The 26,113-nt window shown below is 32.2% G+C and overlaps 2 protein-coding genes, 1 long non-coding RNA gene and 1 other non-coding gene across 4 annotated transcripts in view; 1 reads left to right on the top strand and 3 right to left on the bottom strand.

The window, feature by feature from the left end:
* Nucleotides 1–749: 749 nt before the first annotated feature.
* On the bottom strand, nucleotides 750–3,661 carry LOC126884263 (uncharacterized). Its single transcript, XM_050650194.1, has one exon. The coding sequence runs from the start codon at nucleotides 3,579–3,581 to the stop codon at nucleotides 2,868–2,870; it is 714 nt and encodes a 237-aa protein (XP_050506151.1). The 5' UTR covers nucleotides 3,582–3,661; the 3' UTR covers nucleotides 750–2,867.
* Nucleotides 3,662–4,206: 545 nt separating this feature from the next.
* LOC126884265 (uncharacterized) lies at nucleotides 4,207–8,875 on the bottom strand. Its single transcript, XR_007697914.1, has 2 exons — nucleotides 5,944–8,875; nucleotides 4,207–5,382 (listed from the first exon to the last, which is right to left on the bottom strand). It is a non-coding gene; the product is annotated as an uncharacterized LOC126884265 (long non-coding RNA).
* Nucleotides 8,876–8,883: 8 nt separating this feature from the next.
* On the top strand, nucleotides 8,884–8,956 carry Trnak-cuu (transfer RNA lysine (anticodon CUU)). The gene has a single exon. It is a non-coding gene; the product is annotated as a tRNA-Lys (tRNA).
* A 609-nt stretch (nucleotides 8,957–9,565) lies between these two features.
* The window catches only part of LOC126885387 (ankyrin repeat and KH domain-containing protein mask-like), a 156,667-nt gene continuing 140,119 nt past the window's right edge, over nucleotides 9,566–26,113 (bottom strand). Inside the window, exon 5 of the mRNA XM_050651950.1 lies at nucleotides 9,566–12,738. Coding sequence (XP_050507907.1) covers nucleotides 11,714–12,738 — 1,025 coding nt within the window. The 3' untranslated portion in view covers nucleotides 9,566–11,713. The remainder of the gene's footprint in view (nucleotides 12,739–26,113) is intronic.

The following is a 26,113-nucleotide window of genomic DNA, read 5'->3' as shown; positions in this document are numbered from 1 at the left end:
CATTTTTACGGCGTTTAGCGGTTTTTTATTCTTGTAAAACATAGTAAAGATTGAGATGTAATATCTTTCATCAAAATGGGTAGTCTTAGATAGGTTGGACAAAATGAAAATTACCCACCAAAACGAACCCTATTAGTGGTACCAGTAGGAGATAGGATTAGAGGTAGACCAAGACTTTGATATAGGGACGCGGACGGTGTGAACGAGGAAGACCAGTATCCTTTTTGGTTGTTGGTAGCGGTTGGCGATGGACAGAAAAGACTGGCAAAATAGACTGAGGAATGATGATTTATGTTGTTATATTTACTCTTATTCTTACCCTTTTGTCGTTTTTCCATCACACTCAAAATTTCCTCAGTTATTGGTTCCTTTTTCTTCATTATTTGAGTAGGTACTTAAATATTTGCCGTGTATTTTGTATCTTATTCTGTATGGATCAACGTTTCTTCTTTTTTTCAAATATTTTTGTACCAACTTTTTCTTTTATTGTTAGATCTTCACTTTTTGTCTGAGAATGATGTGACAAGGAATTATCGTCAATTAGAAGAAAATCTCTGATTTGTTAAGAAAATGGCACAATAATGAGTAGAATAAACAAGTCCCCCCCAAATATAACAGTAATCCGCAACTTTAATTGTATATTCATTTTCATTATCATCATCATTCAACACAATAAGGACAACAAGGAAAAATTTATTAAAATATCAAGTCTTTAATACAAAATTTTATTATTGCTTATTAGTATAAAAACATTTTATAAAACATTTGAGCTTGATATAGTAATAGTAATTCAACAGTATTTGTATTTTTTTCGACATAACTAACGTATATTAAATTTTAAACCTTTAAGTAAAGAATTTGGTTTGCTGATCACTATCATATTATACCTAAAACTAGATCAGTTCTTTCCAGAATATATCCGATACGATATTCTTTTAAATATTATGTTTTTATCAGACTAAGCCACAATTATTAATTTATTGTAAGAAAAATTCATTTTCAACTAAATAACATTTGAAGTCTCGATTTCCACACCGGAAATTGTTCTCAATAAAAGCTTATTTTAAAAAATTCTGCGAAAACGTATAACCAGCCTTATTATTAGGTCATGTCTTTTGAAAATTGATATACTTAGCCTTAGCCTCGGTCTTATAGGCACTAGCATGCGCACAGTTAAAAAATCTGAGGCTGGTTTACCCTGGAAATATCAAATTTTGACTGTTTTGTATAATCTGTATCGTAGTTGTGATAGTTGTGATAGTTGTGTGTAAAATAGATTTCTATTTGTATATTGTGTGTTGTATATGTATTGTTGTTAGTCCGCTATTGTTGGTATATTATTGTTATTGACTTCTTCTTTTAGTATTGGCAACCAAAGCCTGCTGCATTGTGCTGATGGGTTTACTACACTTTTCCTTACTTAAGAAAGATGAGAGCTACTTCTTTGACTTTTTTCCCTTTCATGTCTGTTTTTTATTATTATTGATGCATATTTCCATTGTATTCTGTGCTGGTTCTCCCAAGCATGTTTGCATAGCTGGAATGTCTCGACGTCTCTGTTCTTGACGTATGTTTACTCTTGTTTATCCTGACATGTGGTTTTACAGTTTCTCCCACATAGAAATTGTTGCACTCACATGGTATTTTATAAATGCAGTTTTTTATCTTTGTTGTGTGTTGTTGGGTTTGGTTTTGGACAGAATAGATCTCAGTGTGTTGGTTGTTTTGAATGTTGTTGTGATGTTGTACTTGTTTCCTATCATTTTCAATTTTTCTGATAAGTCCTTTACATTATGGTATTGTCATCCTGGACTCATCCCTTCTTATATGAGTGTTTCTGGATTGCATGTGGTATTTTGTTGGTTCCTTTCTTCAATCTTGTGGAATTCCTTGTTTATAAATGACAATAGGTAGACATTTTTAGTTAAAACCTTTGTTTAATCCTGAAATGCATTTTCATTAAAGAGCAGGTGCTTGGGGCTCTATCATAATAAAATGATTTGATAATTCCTTTTTTGATATTTGAGTTGCGGTTAGGGTGGTATTATAAATATCTGTTGGTGTGGGTTGGTTTTCTGTAGACTTTGGTTGCATATCCGATGTCTTCTTTTGTGATTAGCCCATTCAGGAAAGGGAGTGAATTATTTTACTCAACGAAGAAAAATGTGTAGCAAACTTATCAGCAAAATGTGGTAAGCTTTGGTTGCTAATACAGTAAAAAGAAGTTAATAACAAGAATATACCAGCAATACGGGAGTAAGCAGCAAGTCGGAGAGTTACTATTCCTTGCACTTACAATATGCACAATCCATATGAAACACACAATGTAGAAATCTATGTAACAACAAAAACTACAAAATAGTTAGAATTTGATCTTATTATGCATATGCATGTTGTTGACTATAAGACCGAGGCAATGTATATGACTTATAAAAAGATTTAACCTTATAAATTTCCTCGATAAGTCGGATTAATCGGGACCGCGGCTGATCCGGGTTATCGAAAATCGGGCTTAGCCAGAGAATACGGTAAAAATTAATAAAATACAGTATACTTACAGATAAACTCCATTATAATTTAAAAACCTGATATACATATGCACAGTACATCTAAATTACGTGCAGTTGTATACAGTGTTGTTAATTTCTTGGTAAAAAAATCAGTCAAACTGAAAAAAATGTTTGTTTTGTCTGATGAAAATCTGTCCGGGTTAACTGGACTTTCGAGTTATCGGAGGCCGACTTATCGGGGTTCCACTGTAATATTTTTTGAGAATGATTTCCAGAGTGGACATTCGTAACTTAAAAATGTAATTTTTATTACAAGCAATAATTGTGGCTTAATCCCATACAAACATAATATTTAAATTAGACATGCTGGTCCCAACCAGTTAAATTTTCTAAGTCATCATTAGACAAATATTTATATATTATTCTCCGAACTTCTATTGGCAAAAACGGACTGATATGATTCATAACTTTATCAGCTTTGTAATACAGGCGTAGTGTAATCTCTCCTTCGATTATTTTTTCACTAATGTACTGATTGTATATAGGAAATTTGTTCTTATAATCTAGTGTGTCTAATTCACGAACTATGTTCTCATTGCAGCAGTAAGCTGCTAATTTACTTTTATTTCTTTCAAGCATTAATCGTCGGTAAGATAGACTGCTTTTGGCTATTTTACACATCTCCATTAGTTCTAATTCTGATTTGCACGAATCCCAGAATTTCAAAAAATCCACACTGTTGCGACGCTCGGGTTTAGAAGTGTTGATATTTGAGTACAAAGTAAGTTTGATTAATAATTTTAAGATATCATAGCGAAAAAACCACCCCGTAAAAACTAAATCTAAAACATCATATCCATCTGCATTTCTACTATTCACAGACGCTCCATTTTTATGTAATAATTCTATAAGCTTGATGTTATGGTGTTTAACACATAGATGTAATACTGTGTTTCTTGAGTTATCGGTGATGGTGACATCCGCCCCTCGATCTAATAATAATTTCAGAACATGGTAATGATCATAACAAGTAGCATAGTACAAAGGCGTACAGCCTGTTTCATTTTGCATATTGATATTTGCACCTGCATTGTAACAACTAGCTGATGATTTTCTGTTGGAGTGAATGAAAAGGGAGTGGTAAACTCCAACAGAAGTAGTAAAAAGAAGAAGATCTACTTAATGTAGCCAAAGGACAAAAATGTGTGGCTTCTCCGTTGAAGAAGCTGGAGTAACTAAAATACAACTTTGTAGTAGTATTTGTATGGAAGGATGCCAAGACAAAGAATATCGAATTGATACAGGACTAGAGATGAGAAATCATTAATAGATAGATATAACTTGAATGGCTAGCTAAATATGTATGAGAAGGGCCACTTGACACTCAAGGAAGGATTCGGCCAATTTGCACGGCTATTTTTGGCCAGACAATAGATTAAAGGAAGTGACAATGATGGCTCGAAAAGAAGATATGAAGATAATGTTCAGAAAATAGATAGAGTAAATATAATAATATACTGAAAATAGAATGAATTTTTGGGCGCCAGAAGAAGGATAACTAGGTTAACGCTCTTCCAGGTATTCTACGCTGCTATAGAGTATGTTAAATTTGTAGTACAAGTATGTGAAAAGTTATTAAAGATTATTAAATTATAAAATATACTACTAAAAATAAAGGAGTAATAAGAAAAAAAAATCACAATAAATGTATATTTATTGAATGTAACTACTAGATCTTTTTAACAATCTCTGAGTTAGGACAAGTAACTAGTGTGTAACTCTAACATGACAGGAAAAAGTGATACTAGTGAAAGTCAATTACAAAATCATCATACAACTATGATCTAAGAATACTCTTTATAAGGTTAGAAAAACTGACTACGGGTACCTCTAATACAGGAAGTACAACTTACAACTAGGTTAGTAGAACCCTCACCAAATAATAATTGTACGTTTATAATACGTACACCTTAATTAAATACTACCTGATACTATATATAACATATAAATACCTCACTGTGAGTGGGACAGGCACAAGCCTTATTGAATAAATAAACCTACGAGTGGATACACAGATCCTTTTCCTAACTCGTGGTTTATAATAGTAATAATAACAAGTGAAACCAAAAACTAATCTGAGGGATTAGAATCCAGAAGTTCATATGAATTTAATAAATTAAAGTTAAAGTTAAATAAAGTTAATAAGTTAAAGTTAAGTAAAGTTAATAAGTTCAAGTTAAATAAAGTTAATAATTACAATTTTGACTAATATGTGAAGTTAATTTTTAAAAATTTAATTAAACATATACTAAAATAATGGAATGAGTTTAAATAATTATACAAAAGTGGAACACAGCCTAAAAATAATCAAGATAAGAGTACCGACTACTATTATCAGGGAAAATATCTGAGCTCAGAAATTTATACCTTTATAGATTGCAGAGTGTTGGGGAACGCTATCAATTAAATATTATGTTGTAAAGAAAAAAAAACCTATAAAAAATATAAAGCAGGAAAAATGTGTGTGCAATTGAACTATAAAAAAAAATGTACTAAATATCACAAAACCAGTCTGTCTTTAATAAGAGCACAGTAAATGTTCCCAAACAAACCACTCTTTCCTAATCTTGAAGTTGATGTAATGAGCACCCAAGGGTGCTAACTCTCGCTAGCAGCTGTCCTGCTGGAGGTACAGGAGAGGAAGACTGGTAGAAAGCAGCTGAAGGTACTCAAAACTGTTGGAAAGCAGCTGGAGGTACTCAAAAAAAGAAAATGTGGAAATAATCCAGGCTGGTCGCCTATTGATTGTTTCTCTCTGTGTGGTCTGGCCTTGGTGTTGTTGTAGGGTGGCTTTAAGATTTCATGGTAGGTGCTAAAAAAAACACAGTGTGGTGTTACTACCAATCTACCAATGTCAAAAAAAAGAAGCAAGAGATACGAGGAGGTGTTTTTATTCCTATGGGAATAAGAAGAAATAGGTCATTAAGTCCAAAAACTTGAATGACTAGACAGCTTGACCTTTTATCAGGTTGCTATCAGATGACCTTGGTCAAATAACACAAGTAATTTCCAATTGAAATACAAAATATAATTACTGTGAAAGAATATTTTATTATAATATATACACCGGTATATAGATATATTATACAAGGATGAAATATAGTAAGACTAAGCGATGGATACTTATTTGATCATCGTTCAAAAGATAGGAGTTCTGTAGACTTGAAAGGAATATAAAAAATGGAGTTTAAATTAGCTCTATTTTCCAACTGGAAGCACAAATTAACAACGAATATTGAATTATCTCTAGATGAGTTTGATCCATGAAAATAAAACATAAAAACCATGAAAATAGACTATGTGAAACTTAGTTAGCAAATGTCAAGGACTTCCAAAATGGCTGAATAAAATACTTAATAAAATGTGTATTTACCGGGGTAGAACTCATTGGATATAGTATGCTCTAAAATTCTTCAAATCCACTGCTGCTGGATAACTTCACTATACTTTTATTGTAATATTTAATCAATTTGGAACTGAGAATTAGAGGTGAATAATTGAGTCTAATGACCCCGCACACTACGATTCAGACCGAACACTCGAGAAACAATCGCAATCCAAGGCTCACGTTCACAGCTGAATCCTTCGTACCCCTCTACTAAGCATTGGCTGTCAAAGTGGGGAAACCAATGTTGCCACGTTTTAAATGTGACGTCATCAAGCATTTAAAAATTCTGAGATGGGTTTAAGTTCTATTTGAATAAACATTGAAAGAAAATAATTCTGAAAATAATTAAATAATATTTTGGATAGTTAAATAATATCTTCCCATCAATAATCGATTCTATAAGGGGCGGAACGTCACATTCCCTTTCAACCACCAGAAAAAAAAATTTTATTTAAAAAAAATTTTTTTTTTTTTTTTTCAAAATATTAAACTAGAGTAGTAGTGCTTAGTGTATCATTCCCCGTTGATTCGCAAGATTACAAATAATCACCACTAATAATCAAGGGAAAGTAGGATGGTCACTGCAGCAAATAACGGAAATTGCAAAATATGACCCGAAGTCCTAGTAAAAGTGCTAAAGATGAGACATAATTTATAATGACAAATAAGTGTCGAATTGGCAGTAAATCCAAAGTTGAACTATCCATGGACATCAGATTTATAAGGAGTATATCCAAGGACGAACAACCAGGCAAAGGTGAGAGCCAATTCATACCATAACGCAAGTACATATACTAAAGTCACCAATGAAATCAATAACTATAATAAGTGAAGAATCAAACACTCAATCCTAAATTGGACTAGCAATGGACACCAGATTCGTAATAGCATATCCAGAGAAGAACAACTAGGAATATTTATAGAATAATTTTCACCAATACCAACTAATATAAATAGTGAACATACCAAAGGAATGCAAACACATTAACCAAAATAAATGTGGAATCAGACACTCAATCCAAAGTCAGACTATCAATGGACAACAGATTCACAAAAGCATATCCAATGAAGAACGACCAGGAAGATTTATGGACCAATTCACATCCATACTAAATCATATAAATAAATTAGGTCTACGTACACCCACATCCGGTAATACGAACCTATACAACCAAATAAACAAAATAAGTGAAGAATCGGACACTTAATCCAAAATCGGACTAGCAATGGACACCAGATTTATAGGAGCATATCCAAAGAAGAACGATCAGGAAGATTTATGGACCAATTCTCACTAATACTAAATAACTAACTAAATTAGCTCTAGATCTACCCTCATCCGGTAATATGAGCCTATCGAAACTAAATAGTAAAAATAAAGGATGAACTTATAAGTTCTATGACTCCATGGTAAATACAAAATATGACGGGAACGAGCTCCCAATCTTTCATAAGACTGTATATTCATGTGAACATACATAGGATTATCCAGGAGATATTCCTGAATCTAAGCAACAATTAATGCCTAAGGAAAGAAGAGGGAATCTACTAAAAAGAAAATCAATAATTTGTCCCAGTGGGTTAATCACTAACATTACGACTCTACGTCTATGGAAAGTCAAGCATCTATATACTATGAACTAAGAGACATAAAATAAGCAAACTAGACTTCCCTATTATCGTGTGAAAATGTGCCTGGAATATTTGGAACAATTGCACAAGAATGGTTAGGAAGTGTTGTACACCATTTCCCAACCAGAAATATTATCATGGATAAACATCTGCCTACTCTGACAAGAAAGACATGGATTACGAAATCGGATAGCAGTGATCAGTTGCTGAACTTCGAACCCACGTATTCACCAACTTTGAGCATTAACAGACTAGTTCATAAGAAGAAATATGAAGGACTCAAGAATTCATTTATAAATCAAAATTCCAAATTCATTCCAGAATCATCCTGTGGAGGAAGTAAGAATCCGAATTAATATAAAGTATTTAAGGTACCTGTGACAAATATCAATAAAGTAACCCAATAACAAATTAACAACCACAACTTCTTTCCAATATGGCAAATCCAATGACATGATATAAAAACAATAAAAAAAAATAATAGGTATGTAATCAAATATCCAAGATATAACACATAATCTAAGATATGGTAGTGTAACATAGCTCCATCTATATTAAGCAAGAATACTTGTATGAGCCCACACATCCAAATATCTTAATATATAATAATCAACAGCCCTTTTATTCTGAGAGGTTGAGTACAAAACTAAGAGTACAAGTGGAGGTTATTAACTTGGTAATACTACTGGCTGGATTAGTATTTGAGAATATTTGTCGATAATGACTCAAATGCAATCTATAATACAAAAAAATAATAATAAACTCATACAAGCGGTATTACACAAGAATTCGGTACCTAATAACTAATACGTGAGAAATCATCAAGCCATGCCGAAGGATAAAAATTGCTATGGTCAGGCATTATCTGGTGATTAACAATTTAAACTAAAATACTATACCATAATAAAACTAATTAAAGGCAAACACAGGAAGATATTAGCTTAAACAACCCTGTTAAGCTAATCTTCTTCCGATGAAGTTGAAGAATCCACATCGTCCATGGTGTTGTCAGGCAGTAAATCCTTTACATGAAATTGACCAATTCGCTTATTAGTCGAATTGTCCTTTAATTCATAAATCAAAGGAGATATTACCCTTGAGACAGTACATGGGACATATTTCTGGCAAAACTTTGCAGAAATGGCATCACCCTTATTGGATTTGACAAAATTGCGCTTTAAGACTCGATCACCAACAAAGAATCGCAGATCTCGTTTCCTCAAATTATAGTGCTGCTGGTTCCTTAGGTAAGAAGTTTTTAACTTCTTCCTAATGTCTGCGAAAATATAAGGAGCCCGGCTAGCTCAGTCGGTAGAGCATGAGACTCTTAATCTCAGGGTCGTGGGTTCGAGCCCCACGTTGGGCGCCAATGTAACAACTAGCTGATGATTTTCTGTTGGAGTGAATGAAAAGGGAGTGGTAAACTCCAACAGAAGTAGTAAAAAGAAGAAGATCTACTTAATGTAGCCAAAGGACAAAAATGTGTGGCTTCTCCGTTGAAGAAGCTGGAGTAACTAAAATACAACTTTGTAGTAGTATTTGTATGGAAGGATGCCAAGACAAAGAATATCGAATTGATACAGGACTAGAGATGAGAAATCATTAATAGATAGATATAACTTGAATGGCTAGCTAAATATGTATGAGAAGGGCCACTTGACACTCAAGGAAGGATTCGGCCAATTTGCACGGCTATTTTTGGCCAGACAATAGATTAAAGGAAGTGACAATGATGGCTCGAAAAGAAGATATGAAGATAATGTTCAGAAAATAGATAGAGTAAATATAATAATATACTGAAAATAGAATGAATTTTTGGGCGCCAGAAGAAGGATAACTAGGTTAACGCTCTTCCAGGTATTCTACGCTGCTATAGAGTATGTTAAATTTGTAGTACAAGTATGTGAAAAGTTATTAAAGATTATTAAATTATAAAATATACTACTAAAAATAAAGGAGTAATAAGAAAAAAAAATCACAATAAATGTATATTTATTGAATGTAACTACTAGATCTTTTTAACAATCTCTGAGTTAGGACAAGTAACTAGTGTGTAACTCTAACATGACAGGAAAAAGTGATACTAGTGAAAGTCAATTACAAAATCATCATACAACTATGATCTAAGAATACTCTTTATAAGGTTAGAAAAACTGACTACGGGTACCTCTAATACAGGAAGTACAACTTACAACTAGGTTAGTAGAACCCTCACCAAATAATAATTGTACGTTTATAATACGTACACCTTAATTAAATACTACCTGATACTATATATAACATATAAATACCTCACTGTGAGTGGGACAGGCACAAGCCTTATTGAATAAATAAACCTACGAGTGGATACACAGATCCTTTTCCTAACTCGTGGTTTATAATAGTAATAATAACAAGTGAAACCAAAAACTAATCTGAGGGATTAGAATCCAGAAGTTCATATGAATTTAATAAATTAAAGTTAAAGTTAAATAAAGTTAATAAGTTAAAGTTAAGTAAAGTTAATAAGTTCAAGTTAAATAAAGTTAATAATTACAATTTTGACTAATATGTGAAGTTAATTTTTAAAAATTTAATTAAACATATACTAAAATAATGGAATGAGTTTAAATAATTATACAAAAGTGGAACACAGCCTAAAAATAATCAAGATAAGAGTACCGACTACTATTATCAGGGAAAATATCTGAGCTCAGAAATTTATACCTTTATAGATTGCAGAGTGTTGGGGAACGCTATCAATTAAATATTATGTTGTAAAGAAAAAAAAACCTATAAAAAATATAAAGCAGGAAAAATGTGTGTGCAATTGAACTATAAAAAAAAATGTACTAAATATCACAAAACCAGTCTGTCTTTAATAAGAGCACAGTAAATGTTCCCAAACAAACCACTCTTTCCTAATCTTGAAGTTGATGTAATGAGCACCCAAGGGTGCTAACTCTCGCTAGCAGCTGTCCTGCTGGAGGTACAGGAGAGGAAGACTGGTAGAAAGCAGCTGAAGGTACTCAAAACTGTTGGAAAGCAGCTGGAGGTACTCAAAAAAAGAAAATGTGGAAATAATCCAGGCTGGTCGCCTATTGATTGTTTCTCTCTGTGTGGTCTGGCCTTGGTGTTGTTGTAGGGTGGCTTTAAGATTTCATGGTAGGTGCTAAAAAAAACACAGTGTGGTGTTACTACCAATCTACCAATGTCAAAAAAAAGAAGCAAGAGATACGAGGAGGTGTTTTTATTCCTATGGGAATAAGAAGAAATAGGTCATTAAGTCCAAAAACTTGAATGACTAGACAGCTTGACCTTTTATCAGGTTGCTATCAGATGACCTTGGTCAAATAACACAAGTAATTTCCAATTGAAATACAAAATATAATTACTGTGAAAGAATATTTTATTATAATATATACACCGGTATATAGATATATTATACAAGGATGAAATATAGTAAGACTAAGCGATGGATACTTATTTGATCATCGTTCAAAAGATAGGAGTTCTGTAGACTTGAAAGGAATATAAAAAATGGAGTTTAAATTAGCTCTATTTTCCAACTGGAAGCACAAATTAACAACGAATATTGAATTATCTCTAGATGAGTTTGATCCATGAAAATAAAACATAAAAACCATGAAAATAGACTATGTGAAACTTAGTTAGCAAATGTCAAGGACTTCCAAAATGGCTGAATAAAATACTTAATAAAATGTGTATTTACCGGGGTAGAACTCATTGGATATAGTATGCTCTAAAATTCTTCAAATCCACTGCTGCTGGATAACTTCACTATACTTTTATTGTAATATTTAATCAATTTGGAACTGAGAATTAGAGGTGAATAATTGAGTCTAATGACCCCGCACACTACGATTCAGACCGAACACTCGAGAAACAATCGCAATCCAAGGCTCACGTTCACAGCTGAATCCTTCGTACCCCTCTACTAAGCATTGGCTGTCAAAGTGGGGAAACCAATGTTGCCACGTTTTAAATGTGACGTCATCAAGCATTTAAAAATTCTGAGATGGGTTTAAGTTCTATTTGAATAAACATTGAAAGAAAATAATTCTGAAAATAATTAAATAATATTTTGGATAGTTAAATAATATCTTCCCATCAATAATCGATTCTATAAGGGGCGGAACGTCACAGCATCTGCATATAATAACAGTTTCACAGTACTCAAACAGCCTGTTTGACAAGCCAGATGAAGAGCAGTATTTTCATTATTATCCCGTGCATTTAGGTTTGCTCCTGCTTCTACCAAAATATTGACAATATTTTTATAGTTGTGTTTAACTGCAATTAGTAATGGCGTCTCTCCACTGTCGTTTCTTATTTCTTTGTCAGCTCCATTCTTAATTAATAGTAAAGTCATTTCTTTGGAATTATTTCTTACCGCTAGATGTAAACTAGTATCATGAAAATCGTCTGTTACTGAAGTATCTGCTCCCGCTTCTATCAAAATATCGACAATATCTTTATAGTTAGATTCAACTGCAATTAGTAATGGTGTCAATCCATCTAAATCTTCCATATCTTTGTTAACTCCATTGTTTACTAATAATAAACTTATTTCCTTGGAATTATTTCTGACAGCTAAATGTAAAAGAGTCTCTCGAAAATAATTTTTTACTGAAGTATCTGCTCCCGCTTCTATCAAAATATCGACAATATCTTTATAGTCAAAATGAACTGCAGTTACTAATGGAGTCACTCCACTGTCATCTCTTATTTCTTTGTTAGCTCCTTTGTTTAATAATTGTAAAGTTAATTCTTTTAAATTGTTTCCCACAGCTCGATGTAAAAGAGTCTGTGGAAAATTATTTAATAGTCCATTATATCCATTTATAGAATTAACATTTACCCCATGTTTTAATAGTAACTCAGCAACAGTAGTATGCCTATGCTCTATAGCTATATGTAACGAAGTGTTTAAGTCTTCCTTTTCTATTAATTTCTCATTTTTTAGTAATAAGTGGACAATAGAAACTTTACCATAATATGCAGCACAATTCAGGACAGACCAGTAATTTCCACATTGTTTAATATTAATTGCATTTACAAAAGCCAAGTCTACTTCATCAACGATTTCATTTCTAATTGCTAATAGCAAGGATTCAGCCTCTGCTCCGCTTACATTCATTGTCGCAGCTGTGTTTAATCAATCCTAGAACAAAATTAAATGATGTATAGAAGTAGTCTTGGCAGATTATCGGAGAATAGGCCATTTTTGGGAAAAGTTATTTACCAGCAATTTTATTGCTGGAATCGAATCTTATGATTCTATATATTAATAATATAGGTATGTAAAGTCCGCAGATAGTGTGCTACTTTTTTTTTAAACAAAATGGCGCCCGAAAATCGTTTTTTTTTTCAATTTTTGCTCTATAACACCAAATATTTTAACTTTACACCAAAAACACCCAAATAAAAATTCACCGTAATTAAATTCTGCATCGAGACATGTTTTCCCGATTCTCTTCGACGAAAAGTTTCCTGGAAAAATCCGGGTTTTTCCAACAAAATAATAGCTTGGTAATATAAAAGCTTTTTTCGTATAGATAGACTATAATTCCAGAAATCGATGGAAATTGAATGAACAGTTTAGCAACAATTAAATTGTTAATTGAAAATTTACGGACGCTATAATAACCACAATAATTATGATGCATAACTATGATATTTGTATAAAAAAGCACTACATCTATCTAATGTACTTTACAGAATTAAAATTGGAGTTAACCTTCCGCAACTAACATAGGTTTTCTGGACATTAAAGCTAACATCGGTGTCAGAGACCGACATAAAAAAATGTTTCCATTGACACACTTTCAAGCGTAAGGTTGTGTTTACTGCTTGAAGGAGTGAAATTAAACAACAATGATACCTATTTTTAATTTATAAGTCTCATAAACCGTATAACCGTAAAAACTCTAAGTGGTCCGTCTCACAGACCGAATGTTAGTCACGGAAGGTTAAGCAGCCTCAGAAATATTTTAAAATTATAAACAATTTTTTAGCTTATAAACAAATAATAGAATATCTCGAGAAATATTAAATTAAATTAAATCATGAAAACGGTATCTATTGGAAAGAATGCGGCAAGACGCTTCTTATAAAAAAAAACGTTTAATTGTGATAAGTGGTTCCTGAGATACAACCGGTCATAGTTGACCGGCATGTACGACAAAGTTATAAACAATAGGATCATAATTTTCGAACCATCGCCTTTTTATTTCGGTCCTCTTTCTCCACAGCAATTTTCATATCTTTAAAAAACCCATAACATATATTATAATAAAAACAATCGATATTACGAGTGAAAAATGCCAAAAATAGCAAAATTACAATCAAAAATTAGGTTGGAGAAAATGGAATCACAAAGTTCAAAATCGGTACACGTTAAAAAATGCATTTTCTCGGCTTCCCATGGAGCAATTTTCTTCATTTTTTTGTTCCCAAGTAACTCTAGCAGAGCCATCTAGCTAATGCATTATTAAATGTCAAAGTTGCATGAAGAAAATTGCTCCATGGGAAGCCGAGAAAATGCATTTTGTTAACGTGTACCGATTTTGAACTTTGAGATTCCATTTTCTCCAACCTAATTTTTGATCGGAATTTTGCTATTTTTGGCATTTTTCAGTCGTAATATCGATAGTTTTTATTATTATAATATATGTTATAAATATTTTAAAGATATAAAAATAATTATTTGTCTTGGTACTAATTGAGTAGTACCGTCGTTGTTGGTTATTTTTCTTTGCATTCTTTGAACATTCACCACCTGTTTCTCGGAAATTATGGCGTCTTTCAATAATTTCAACCATCCAAACTACGCTCTTTCTATGTGTATAAAATTTTGGAATATAAACTATTAGATCGTTTTTAATTATCAATTCATGATTTTTTTTTATTTAGCTAATGCCTCGACAACTAACGGCCATTGGCATGGTAGGTACGGTGAATTTTTGCAGTTAGTCACCTAGTGTCATGTGTAGTGTGTGTTGAGTAAGTGTCTTGTTACTTTGAAAAGTCGACGTCATTGTCTTTGCAAAGAGACACTAATTGTATCCGAACGTCTGTCTGCGGTCCCTCCGGTGAGTACCGATCCCACAAGGACAGAAACAATTTTCATTTATTAATTTATAATAAACGAAAAATTTCTGACCTTGGTGAGATTCGAACTCACGACCATTCGGACCTTTCGATCCAAAGGTAGGCGCTCTTACCACTGAGCCACAGAGGGGGTAATTCATGATTAATTAATTTATTTGCTGTAGATTTTTAACGATTTTTAAAAGTGCGAAAATAAAAATTTTAAACGTTTCTCTTTTGCCAGCCTTAGTAACCACCCCTCTATTTACCTATAGGGACTGTTCAAGAATTACGTGAGCATTATAGGAGAGGTCCAGTAAGTAAAACAAACAGTTGATGACTTGGTTTTGGATGATGGAGGACATTTTCTTAATGTAATATCAACAGATACCATTACAAATGATACCTCCACAGCAAAACTTATATGTATAGTACAATCATTCAAGTTTAAAATGGATCCAAACCTTGCAATTCTAATTGCCTTCATCGATCTTCTTTAAAATTTGGAATTAAGTTCATTTTACCCTCCTCTTCAAACCTGACTTGGTCGCAAAGTATGCTTATTATTTTTAAGGGGTGAAAACTACCCCTTACTTCAATAAATTGAAAGCTAATGAATTAAAGCGGTAAAGGGCTATAATTACATATGTTCAAATATGTTAAATGTTGATTGATTCGAGTCATGACTGACCTTAATATTTTAATATTTTACAGCTCACAACCCTTAAAAACAACCCCTCATACAAAGTTTATTTAAAAAATATGGCCAAGAAACATGAAATTTTTTTATTTTGGATCGTAATAGGAGAATTTCTTTCCTTCAAGTACAAGAAATCTGACACTTAATTTTTTTAATAATGCAACCACCAAAAACCACCTCTAAGAATGAAACTTAGGAAAGAATTGAAAATTAATAAATGGAAGCAGTTATACAGAATGCTTGGTAAAGAATGGACCATAGCTTAACTTTAGATTCCTGAGCTTAGAATAGGTCGATTTAAGCTAACTTATACTTCGTCTAATTTACTTACCGTTGCACGTGATCCGCGTAATAGCCTGTGACGTCACATGATACCAACACGAAATATTTAGGCGGTAACAGTGTTCTTTTTTAAAATCATTTTGCCTAGTACACTGGAATTACAGCCACTAGAGATATTTTATTATATACGCGTAAAAATAAAATTTGAAGATTTCTATTAATGTTAACCTAAAGAAATACACAATAATATGTTTCATTTAATTTATATAAATGGATTATAAAGCGTTTTTATGAAGCACATTTGCTCGGAACACACTGTAACTGTAATCGAACGAAGGTGGCATTTTAGAATAAATTGGTAACATTTATTTGACAGTTGCGGTGATGACACTTCATATTTGTTATATTCTTTACTGTAAGTATTTGTTTTATTATATTTACTGTTTTTATTATTTACTTTAACGTAAGATGATAACTAAATTCTTGTTTTCTATTTCTAAAGTTTTTATTTATCTACATTGAATATTAATTTGTTTTGTTGTATGATAGTATAATCCATGTTTACAATAATTATGTGATCTATTTGATTTAAAATGGATTTAGGATTTTTTTTATACTTTGGCAACTATGTTAACTTAGATCTCTGGCCTAGATAATGACGTGCAACGGTAAGTAAATTAGACGGACTGTACCTTAGTACAAAAGTTGATATTAACCGAAATACAGGGTGTCATAGTTAAACTTTTATTTCATTTATTCTTGAATGTTTCCTGACAGGCTTGGGATAACAACGCGAAATTTGGTAGGTGGGAGTTTTTTGGGACGAGAAATCAAAATTTGCCAAAAAAAATGATGTATTACCCAGAGGGCGCCACATACGTCTTTCAGCGCTCATTTAATACGTTCAATTTTTTTATCCCCCACTATGTATGCATTTTAAATCAAAAGTTTTATTCTATTAATATTTTTACTTAAAAAAGGTATTCGCGGTGTGCAAGTACTTGGAAGGGAATTGAGAAACGATTGTGAGCTAATAGCGGAGAAATATTGCAACTTTCTTAAATAATTCATATTGTCAATTGAAATTGTCAAATTGACGTACATTTCATATCTACTGTCATTGAAGAAGAAAAATTATATGTTGCTCCACAATATTGATATGATATGCAATTATTATATAAAAGTAAATTTAATTAATTGTATTTTGCTCGCAGTACTGCATTTTAATAACTAATTTTATTTACTACATACAATTGTTTACGTTTTAATAACATAACCTGAATCTTATTTTTTCTTCTTATTATTTTTTTGGACTATCGCCTTGACAATTATCCAGTAACGAGGACTAATATAATTGGCCAATATAATTAAAAGTGCGAATAAAGTTGCAGAGCGTAGAAATAGGTGTCGCTTTGCCTAACTTGCACGGTCCCAATACTACATTCATCTCGCTAAACTCAACTGTTTTCGAGATAAACGCATTTTAATTCTGCGGTGCAACATATTTTTTGCATAATATCATTATAGTTATACCCGAAAAATAAAGTTGAAACCATCATAATAATTGTGCAAGCTATCGTATTTATGTCATTGCATCGCAAATCCCATTTAAAGAAATTTGCGATACATTTTTGAAAATTATTGTAGTTTTAAGTTTATTTTTCGGGTGTGACTACAATGATATTATGCAAAAAGTTATGTTGCATCGCAGTTTAAACTGCGTTTATCTCGAAAACGGTTAAGTTTATTAACATGAATGTAGTATACCTTTTTTAAGTAAAAATATTAAGAGAATAAAAGTTTCGATTCAAAAAGTACGTAGAGTGGGGGATAAAAAAAATGAACGTATTAAATGAGCGCTGAAAGACGTAGGTGGCGCCCTCTGGGTAATACATAATTTTTGGTGGCGATGTGACCAGTTTAAATTAAATAAATACTGTAAATTTTCTTCTTTCATAAACTATCCAAAATATTACTGTAACTTCATCATTTTCTGACTTACAGTGTTGCAAAAAAAATTAATTTTGGATAAACAAATTAAATAACTTTTAAACTATTTGACCAATTGCTTTTAAATTTAGGGTATGATTTAAGCACCATAAGTCTCAGCATTCCGTCTAATAAGAAAGTTCTAAGTTAATTTTTACATAAGTTATGAATATTTATAAAAACTCAAAGTTTATGATTTATTTGGCAATTTTATAAGTAACCCATAAGGATAGACATATTCAGCGAACGCCATATTCAAGCTTTTTATACGGTTTATGAGTTTATTACTCTCAAATTTGTTTAAAATGCCCAATTTTTTAGTAATAGACGAAAAAAGCGAAAATTTACCATTTTTTGATCTTCATTTGTTTATAACTATGTATATCATCAAAATCGGCTGCAGGAAACATATAGGTTATTATTATAGATGACAATATTACTCGAAAAATTTGGTTTCGGCCTGGAGGGGGTTGTGTCACCAACACGATATTTTTTTTCCTTATTTCTCTGAACTATTACATGTGAAGATAGGTTTTGCACTTAATAAATGGTAATTAACATAACTAAAAAGTTAAAAATATTTCCTAAAAAATATTTTTACGCTCTTTTTAATGGCCGTATTAACTATTTGAAACATTAATACATACAGGGTGAAATAATTGAAAAAAAACAACATATTTTTACAAAAAAAAACAGGAAAAACACAACTTCTGGTAAACTGATTCTTCCGGTTCACGACCTCGATCTTATACATAAAAAAAAGAACTTATATACCAAATTTTGTTGAAATCTGGAAGTCTCGTTCAAAAGTTATCGTGCTATTAGTTGTTGAGATGTATAAAAAATAAGTATTTTAATACATGTAGCGCCATCGGCTGATAACCAATGTAAACATATTGTATTGTATTGTAAGTTGCCGGTGTGACATATTGAAATAAAATAGTCGTTAATATTGAACAGAACATGGCGTTTTGTCATTTTCAAGTACCCCAGAAAATCCTTCCTTCCACATTAATTTCAAGAGGTTTTGGGCCCAGTTAACGAGTGTTAAGGAAGTTTTAACCTAAAGGAATAAGTTGAAGGTTTTTCTGGTAACGTTGTCACGTCGGGTCAAGTGAAAAGTGAGTTAGCAGTTTGTTCGTTGTTCGTAGACAGAAAATGGCGGCGGCTAATTATTTAGCAAGTGCTCCAAAGTTAGTGGGTCGTGAGAATTACGATGACTGGTAGTTTGCAATCGAAAACGTGTTTGTGCTCGATGGACTATGTGATTGCCTGGTACAGGGCGGGGAAAAAGATGAAGACAAGCAAAAGAAAGCGAGAGCAAAACTTTGTTTGTGCATCGATCAATCCATTTATTTACATATTCGCGATGAAAAAACAGCGTTGGATGTGTGGACAGCACTAAAAAAACTGTATGGTGAGAAAACTTTTACGCGAAAGAATGATTTACTTAGGACTCTTATAAACATACGACTGGATAATTGTGATAGTATGGAACAGTATATAGGGCAGATGATTGAAACAGCCCAGAAATTAACTCGGAGTAGATTCGAAATTATTAGTGAATGGGTCGGTTCGTTGTTACTCGCGGGATTGCCGAATAAATTCACTCTAATGACAATGGCTTTGGAACCCAGCGGCATTAAAATAACAGCAGATTCAATAAAATCCAAGTTAATCGATATGCAGAAAGATTGTAACGGTAGGAACGCAGACAGTGAAAAATCTACTGGTAGTGCTTTCTTCTTCTTCTTGTAGTTTCATGGCCTCCACCTCTTAGGTACTTGGCCAGTCCTCGTATTTAGACTAACTGGAAGGGAATCCTCTTTTCAAAGGGTCTGGATTTTTCCATATTCCCTTCTTTAAATTCATTGTGATATGATTTTCAAATAACTATTTTTATTTTATATTTTAATTTGAAATATTGTTAAAAATTGATTGATCTTTCTTAAGGTTTGGTCATTAATATTATGTAAGAGATTTTGTATTGAAATAGGGGTTGGACTTCCTATATTAACTAGTTCCTGATACAGGTCAAATTGATTTGTTTTGTTAATTGGGCATTCAAGTAACATATGAGTTATACTTCCTATCTGTCCACATTCACAAAAAGGAGTATCACTACAATTAATTTTAAACAAATGGTCTGGTGTGTGACAATGGCCCGTTCGCATTCTAATAATAGATGTTAAGTGCCTTCGATCCACAAATGTGAATTTGTGGAACCAAGGGTTCATAGAAAAATCACTTTGGCATTGTTGATACCATTTCCCTTTAGTTTTAAACTGCTTTGTCCATTCAACTTTAAACTCGTTTACAATTTTTTGTTTAATAAAAGGCAAAAAGTCAAATTTATCTATTTTAATGTCTGCAGGAACATTTAAAGTCTTGCCTATATTTGCCAATTTATCAGCCTCTGTATTCCCCTTTACTCCAGTATGGCCTGGAATCCAAGCTAAGATTATATTAAATCCTGCTTCCATTGACTCAATAATAAGTCTTTTAGTTAGGTTTACAATATGGTTGTTTGTCCCCCAGGTGGTGTTATGTAATTTTTGGATAGCACTTTTAGCATCTGAAAAAATTATTGCTTCTTTAATATTTTTTTCAATACAAACAGATACTGCCTTGTTAATTGCAATAATTTCTGCAGTGCATATTTGAGTGTGCTCATGTAATCTGGATGCATAGTTATAATTGATTGAAGGTATGTGTACCCCAAAACCTACTGTCCTCGACTCGGGATCTAAAGAACCATCTGTAAATACCCATGTATAATTTCCATATGAAGCTGAAAATTCATTAAGAAATTCCTGATGAGTATAGATTTCCATTTTTTTGTGGGTTGAGAAAATTGTCTGAAATGTTCCCGTAAGATAATTCAGTTCGATCTGAAAGCAGGATTTAATATTCTCTTTATATAGATTAATGAGGTATTTGTCAAAATTATTTTTGATTTCAATCAAATATGGTGGCTCTTGTGATTTCCAAAATCCTATTTTATAATTTACTTTGGTTCCCAACTCTGACAGGATTTCGTTCAGTGGATTTTTCAGATCAGCTAGGATTTTCAGATAGAACTTAGCGCACAGTATTTTCCTTCTTGCATCTAATGAAATTTCTCCACTTTCTGCTAGCAAAGCATTAGTGGGGGTAGATCTCATACAGCCCGTGATGATTCGTAAAGCTTTAAACTGAATTTTATCTAATATTAAGAGTGGGGACTTACTACAGGGTTTTAATATTGCACATGAATAATCCAAATGGGGTCTTACGATTCCTTTATAAATTAATGAGACTGTATGGGGGTTTGCTCCCCACCAGGTTCCACATATTTCCCTCATTATATTCAAACCTTTTTGAGCTTGTGTTTCGATACGTTTAATATTTTCAATCCAGTTAAGTCGATTATTGAATATTGTCCCTAAATATTTAATTGATTCTCTAATAGGAATTATCTCTCCCTCTATTTTTAACGGAATATTATTGGTGATGTTTTTCTTTTTGTTAAAGATTACTGCAGAGGATTTACCATGGGACAAGGGTAGTTTATTTTCTGTTAATCATTGAGTTCTGTGAGTAAGACATATATTAGTTAATCTTATAAGATTATTTATATCTTCACCAACTGTTATGAGGGCTAGATCATCTGCATATTGAATTAGCCTGAAATTAGATGGAATAATGTCATGTAGCGCTTTGGTATATATGTTGAATAGTAGTGGGCTCAGGGGCGATCCCTGAGCCAGCCCTTTATCAGTGATGTTGGGTCCAATTATTTGGTATTCCCTATCTCGGATATAAATATTTCTGTTATTTAAGAATTCAAAAATTAGGTTATTATATGTATATGGTATTTTTAAATCCGCCATTTTTCTATATAAAAGGTAGATATCTATATTATCATAAGCAGCTTTTAGATCAAGGAAGACCGTTAAAACCGCTTTTCTCTCAGTAAAAGCATTAAGTACTATGTGGGAAAGCGCTACATGCGCATTACTACATCCACTTTCTTTGCGAAAGCCCAGCTGATAGCTGGGCAAAATACTATTATGCTCTACGAACCATTCTATTCTATTTTTAATTATGTTTTCTAGAATTTTACCTACACATGACGTTAAGGCGATTGGTCGGTAACTTTCTGGACTGTTTGGACATTTAGTAGGTTTTAGGAAAGGTAATATTAGTGTTTGTTTCCACTGCCATGGTATCTTACTTGTTTTTAATATATTATTGAAAATTTTTATCAAATGGGATTCTGCTATTGTGGGTATGTTTTTTAACATCGAATATGATACCTTATCCATACCAGTGGCCTTATCTTTTTTTGAGTATATTATATTAGTGTACTCAGTGTAGGTTATTTCCTCAACAGTTTCATTGCTAGGGCTCAGAAGTTTAAACCAGGGATCTACATTGCATGAAGTTAAATTATTTAGAATTTTTATCGAGGTTTCGTTATTGGGAAAAGTTACATGGCTATTAGAAAAATGAGTTTTAAATTTTTTAATTGTGCTCCAAATTTTTTTAACTGGAGTTTCCCTCGTAAGTGATCCACAAAATCGTCTAAAACTAGATTTTTTTTTAATTTGTAATTGTTTTTTAACGAAAGCTTTAATTCTATTACAGTTTATGTAATTTTCCACGGTTTGGTTATCTACATAGGTTTTGATTGCTTTTCGTCTATTCCCACATAACAATGATGTTCGCATCATGTTCTAAGCATATCCTGCCAACATTCGTCGAAGTATATCCTTTTTAGTATATGCGTAGTACAAGCATAGCATGTACCATAAAAAACATTCTAAATTTCATGTTCTTTGCATGTGCTTCGAAGAATATTCTTGCACCGAATATACTGAGCACATTCGTGTACGTAGTATCTCGGAATATTCGTAAAAGTTTATTCTTAGAATATACCTTAATCGAATATTCTTAGTATATGCGTAAGTATATGCAAAAGTATATGCTTAACACATACTTGTATATACTTTTAAAATATCTTAAAAAGAATATACTGTATGTACCTATAGGAAGAAGAATAATGTTAGCCTATAGATTATCAACTTCGCGTTAAGAATAATTAATCAAATTTAGGTATTTTGGTAGGTACTACTGAACTATCTAATTCATCATTTTTTTTAAACCGTTTTAATTGTATGGTAAAAAAGTTTAAAACTTAATTCTATTGAAGAAAAATGAGAAATTCTCGTTTCGTTTTCAATTGAAATGAATACACCATTTTGATTTGAGTTTATACCATAAAAATATTTTTACCTATAATTTTCGGGAATCCGGAAACGGCCATTCATTGTTATTCTGACCCTTGCATTGCATATTTTATACCTGCACAAGGGAAGGGGGTAGGTAACAAAAAGGCAAAATATGAAAATAGTTTCCAGTACAGTTAAGGCATTTATGTCTACGCTGTGAGGAAGAAGCGACTGTATTTCTAGCTACAAGGACTAAAACATTTTAAGAACATAAAAAGCAGCTTGAAAATAATAAATTCATATTGGTACTTCAATATTTCCTAAATACCTAGTAAGTAAAAGTATGTATAATGTATATACATAGATACCTATAAATTTTAGTAATTTACATACATATTATATTATATATTTGGCTATTATATAATTATATAAGCAGCATTTTTATTTTGATGTGCACATAATAACTAAATATATTACTTATATTTTATATATAGGCTACTTACTCATATAATATTTATTATACATAGGTACCTATATAACTAACTAAAGTTTATACATTTTATACTTACTTTTTACGTAATATTGTAGAATGCAATAACTATACATTCTCATATGCAATTAGAATATGTAAATATAATATATTAGTAGAACCTAGGATGAGATTGGGTGATGTTGAAAACATACTTCTGAGAAATATAGCACATCCTTGGAATATTCTTCCCATATACTAAAAATATGTGCGATAGTACATTCTAAGTATATACATAGAAGGTATATAGCACTACCTTGGAATATTCTTCCCATATACTAAAAATATGTGCCCTAGTACATTCTAAGTATGTAACTAGAAGGTATATAGCACTTCCTTGGAATATTCTTCCCATATACTAAAAATATGTGCGATAGTACATTCTAAGTATATAAATAGAAGGTTTATAGCACCTCCTTAGAATCTTCTAAAAAGTATGTTCTTGGTATATACTGAAAAGAAGTGCGGTAGTACATTCTAAGTATATACATAGAACGTTTAAGTACTGTAATGTAGTATATACTCAGTATATGCTCTGCACATTCGCAATGGTAATTACGCATATTCTAAGTATATACTTTTTCTGAAAAGTATGTTCTATGAATCTACTAAGAACATGAAATTGTTATGTGGGTTGTTTATTAACTCATCGCATTCGTTGTCCCACCATGGTGCCCCCTTAGTTTTATCTCTAACTGTTATGTAAGGGATATTATCTTCTGCACTAGAATTGACAATATTATGCCATTCATTATAATCCACGTCATGTCGATCAGACAGCTTAGTTTCTATAGTGCCCATGTATTTTGGCCAATTTGCTTTTTTGAAATTTCTTCTGGTACCTAATATGCTGCCTCCATTTGAGGATTGTGTTTGGATAATTTCACATATAGTTGGGAAATGGTCACTTTGTCCACTATCTGGGTGTACCCACCAATGACACTTAGATGCTAAATCTTGAGTTACTATGGTAAGATCAACTGCTGATGGATTCTGCCCTGGTTGTACCATTCTGGTGGAGGTACCATCATTCATTATAACTAATTGTTCTTCATCAACGAATTCCATTATTATTTTCCCATTATGGTTGTTACCAGCACATCCCCATACCTGATCATGTGCATTTAAGTCTCCCATGATTATATAAGGTTTGTGAAAATCTTTTTTAATATTATTCCATGTCGATTGTTTTATTTGCTGACCTGAAGGGTTGTAGATATTAATTATATTTAGGTCAAATTTTGGTAAGTTTATACCTATCACCTGCATATTTGATGTTCTGTCAGAGTTGCTCACTCGTATACTAGTGTGTTCAAAACTATCTTTAATTAGGATCATAATGCCACCATATCCATCATATCTATCTTCCCTGTATATGAAATAGTTTTTTATATTTAATATATACGTGTTATTTGTCCATGTTTCATTTAATAAGATTACATCTGGTTTAAGTTCTTTAATGAAGATTTTTAAATTATCATAATTTGGTTTAATACTTCTAATGTTCCACTGCATGAGAGTGAAACAGCCTTGCATTTGGATTTGTTTTTATTTTGATCCATAAAATGATGGGGGTGATGAGTTAATATCTAAATAGCCTGTGTCAAACGTAGGTGAGCCTATGCTTTTAAAATTACAAATTTGTGCAATAAAATTGAGAACATGTTCTCTGTCTGAATTATTTAATTTACTAGCCATATTCATAATATCTTGAAGGGACTGAGAGCTTTCTCTGAAAACGTTTTCAGAGGTTTGTTTATTGGTTTTATTAAAATTTGGTGAATTTGGGGTACTATATGCCATGGAGGAAGTGGATGGCAACCTACCATTGGGGTTTAATATATTCTCGTTGTGTAGATCTTTATCGTATGTCCCATTATCTTGTGCTCGCCTTTTATTTCCTTTAAGTGTGACACTATAAGTGCTGGATTTTTGTTGATTACTGACGTGTGTCGTTCGTCTAGAGTTTAATGGGATACTTTGTGGTTCCAGGTTTTTAGTGCCTTGAAAGGCAGGGAAATCACTCGGATGGTTAATGAAATTATTATTTTTTGTTTTTGGAATTTTTTCAGAAGCCTCAAAAAAAGATAGATTTTCTAAAGACATCATCTCTCTAATTTTTTTTTGTCTCATAAATTCGGGGCATTGATGGCTTGTGCTATTATGCTCAATACTGTTACAGTGAACACATTTCATAACACACGTTTCATTTGGTTCATGTATTTTAGTACAATTAATGCATTTACTATTTTTTGTTTTGCACAGATTTTTGGTGTGCCCGTAATTTAAGCAGTTATAACACTGTATCACTGGCATTATATATGGCAAGACTCTATGTTCTATACCGCAGATCAATACTCCCCTCGGTAAAGTAGTCCCTGTAAAGGTATAACAAACAGTTCCAGTTGGGAGAAGTGTAACCACCTCCTCACTTTGGCTGCCCTGTTGAGATATCTCATCCATTTTTTGCTTAATTCTTCTATTAAAACGTTTGACATGAATAATTTTACAATTTTTTGTATTGGGTTCTGAGTATTTCAACAGGGTATCCTCTGTGAAGTCTCTATTTATAAATTTTACAATACCTTTACAGGTTACATTCTTATTAGGGATGAACAAGTCATATCCTTTATCTTTTAACGTATTTGAATCCAAAAAATCATTTGCCGCTTTTCTGTTTTTAAATTCCACACTAATTCTATTTATCCCCTTTTTATG

The sequence above is a fragment of the Diabrotica virgifera genome, chromosome 5 (genome assembly GCF_917563875.1).
Source record: "Diabrotica virgifera virgifera chromosome 5, PGI_DIABVI_V3a".
NCBI classification, from domain to species: Eukaryota; Metazoa; Arthropoda; class Insecta; order Coleoptera; family Chrysomelidae; genus Diabrotica; species Diabrotica virgifera.
The sequence above is the reverse complement of the archived record's forward strand: the minus strand, read 5'-3'. Positions and strand labels throughout refer to the sequence as shown.

Bases quoted from the DNA above. Each gene is read 5' to 3' on its own strand.
- LOC126884263 (XM_050650194.1), bottom strand. From the start codon at position 3,581: ATGCAAAATGAAACAGGCTGTACGCCTTTGTACTATGCTACTTGTTAT.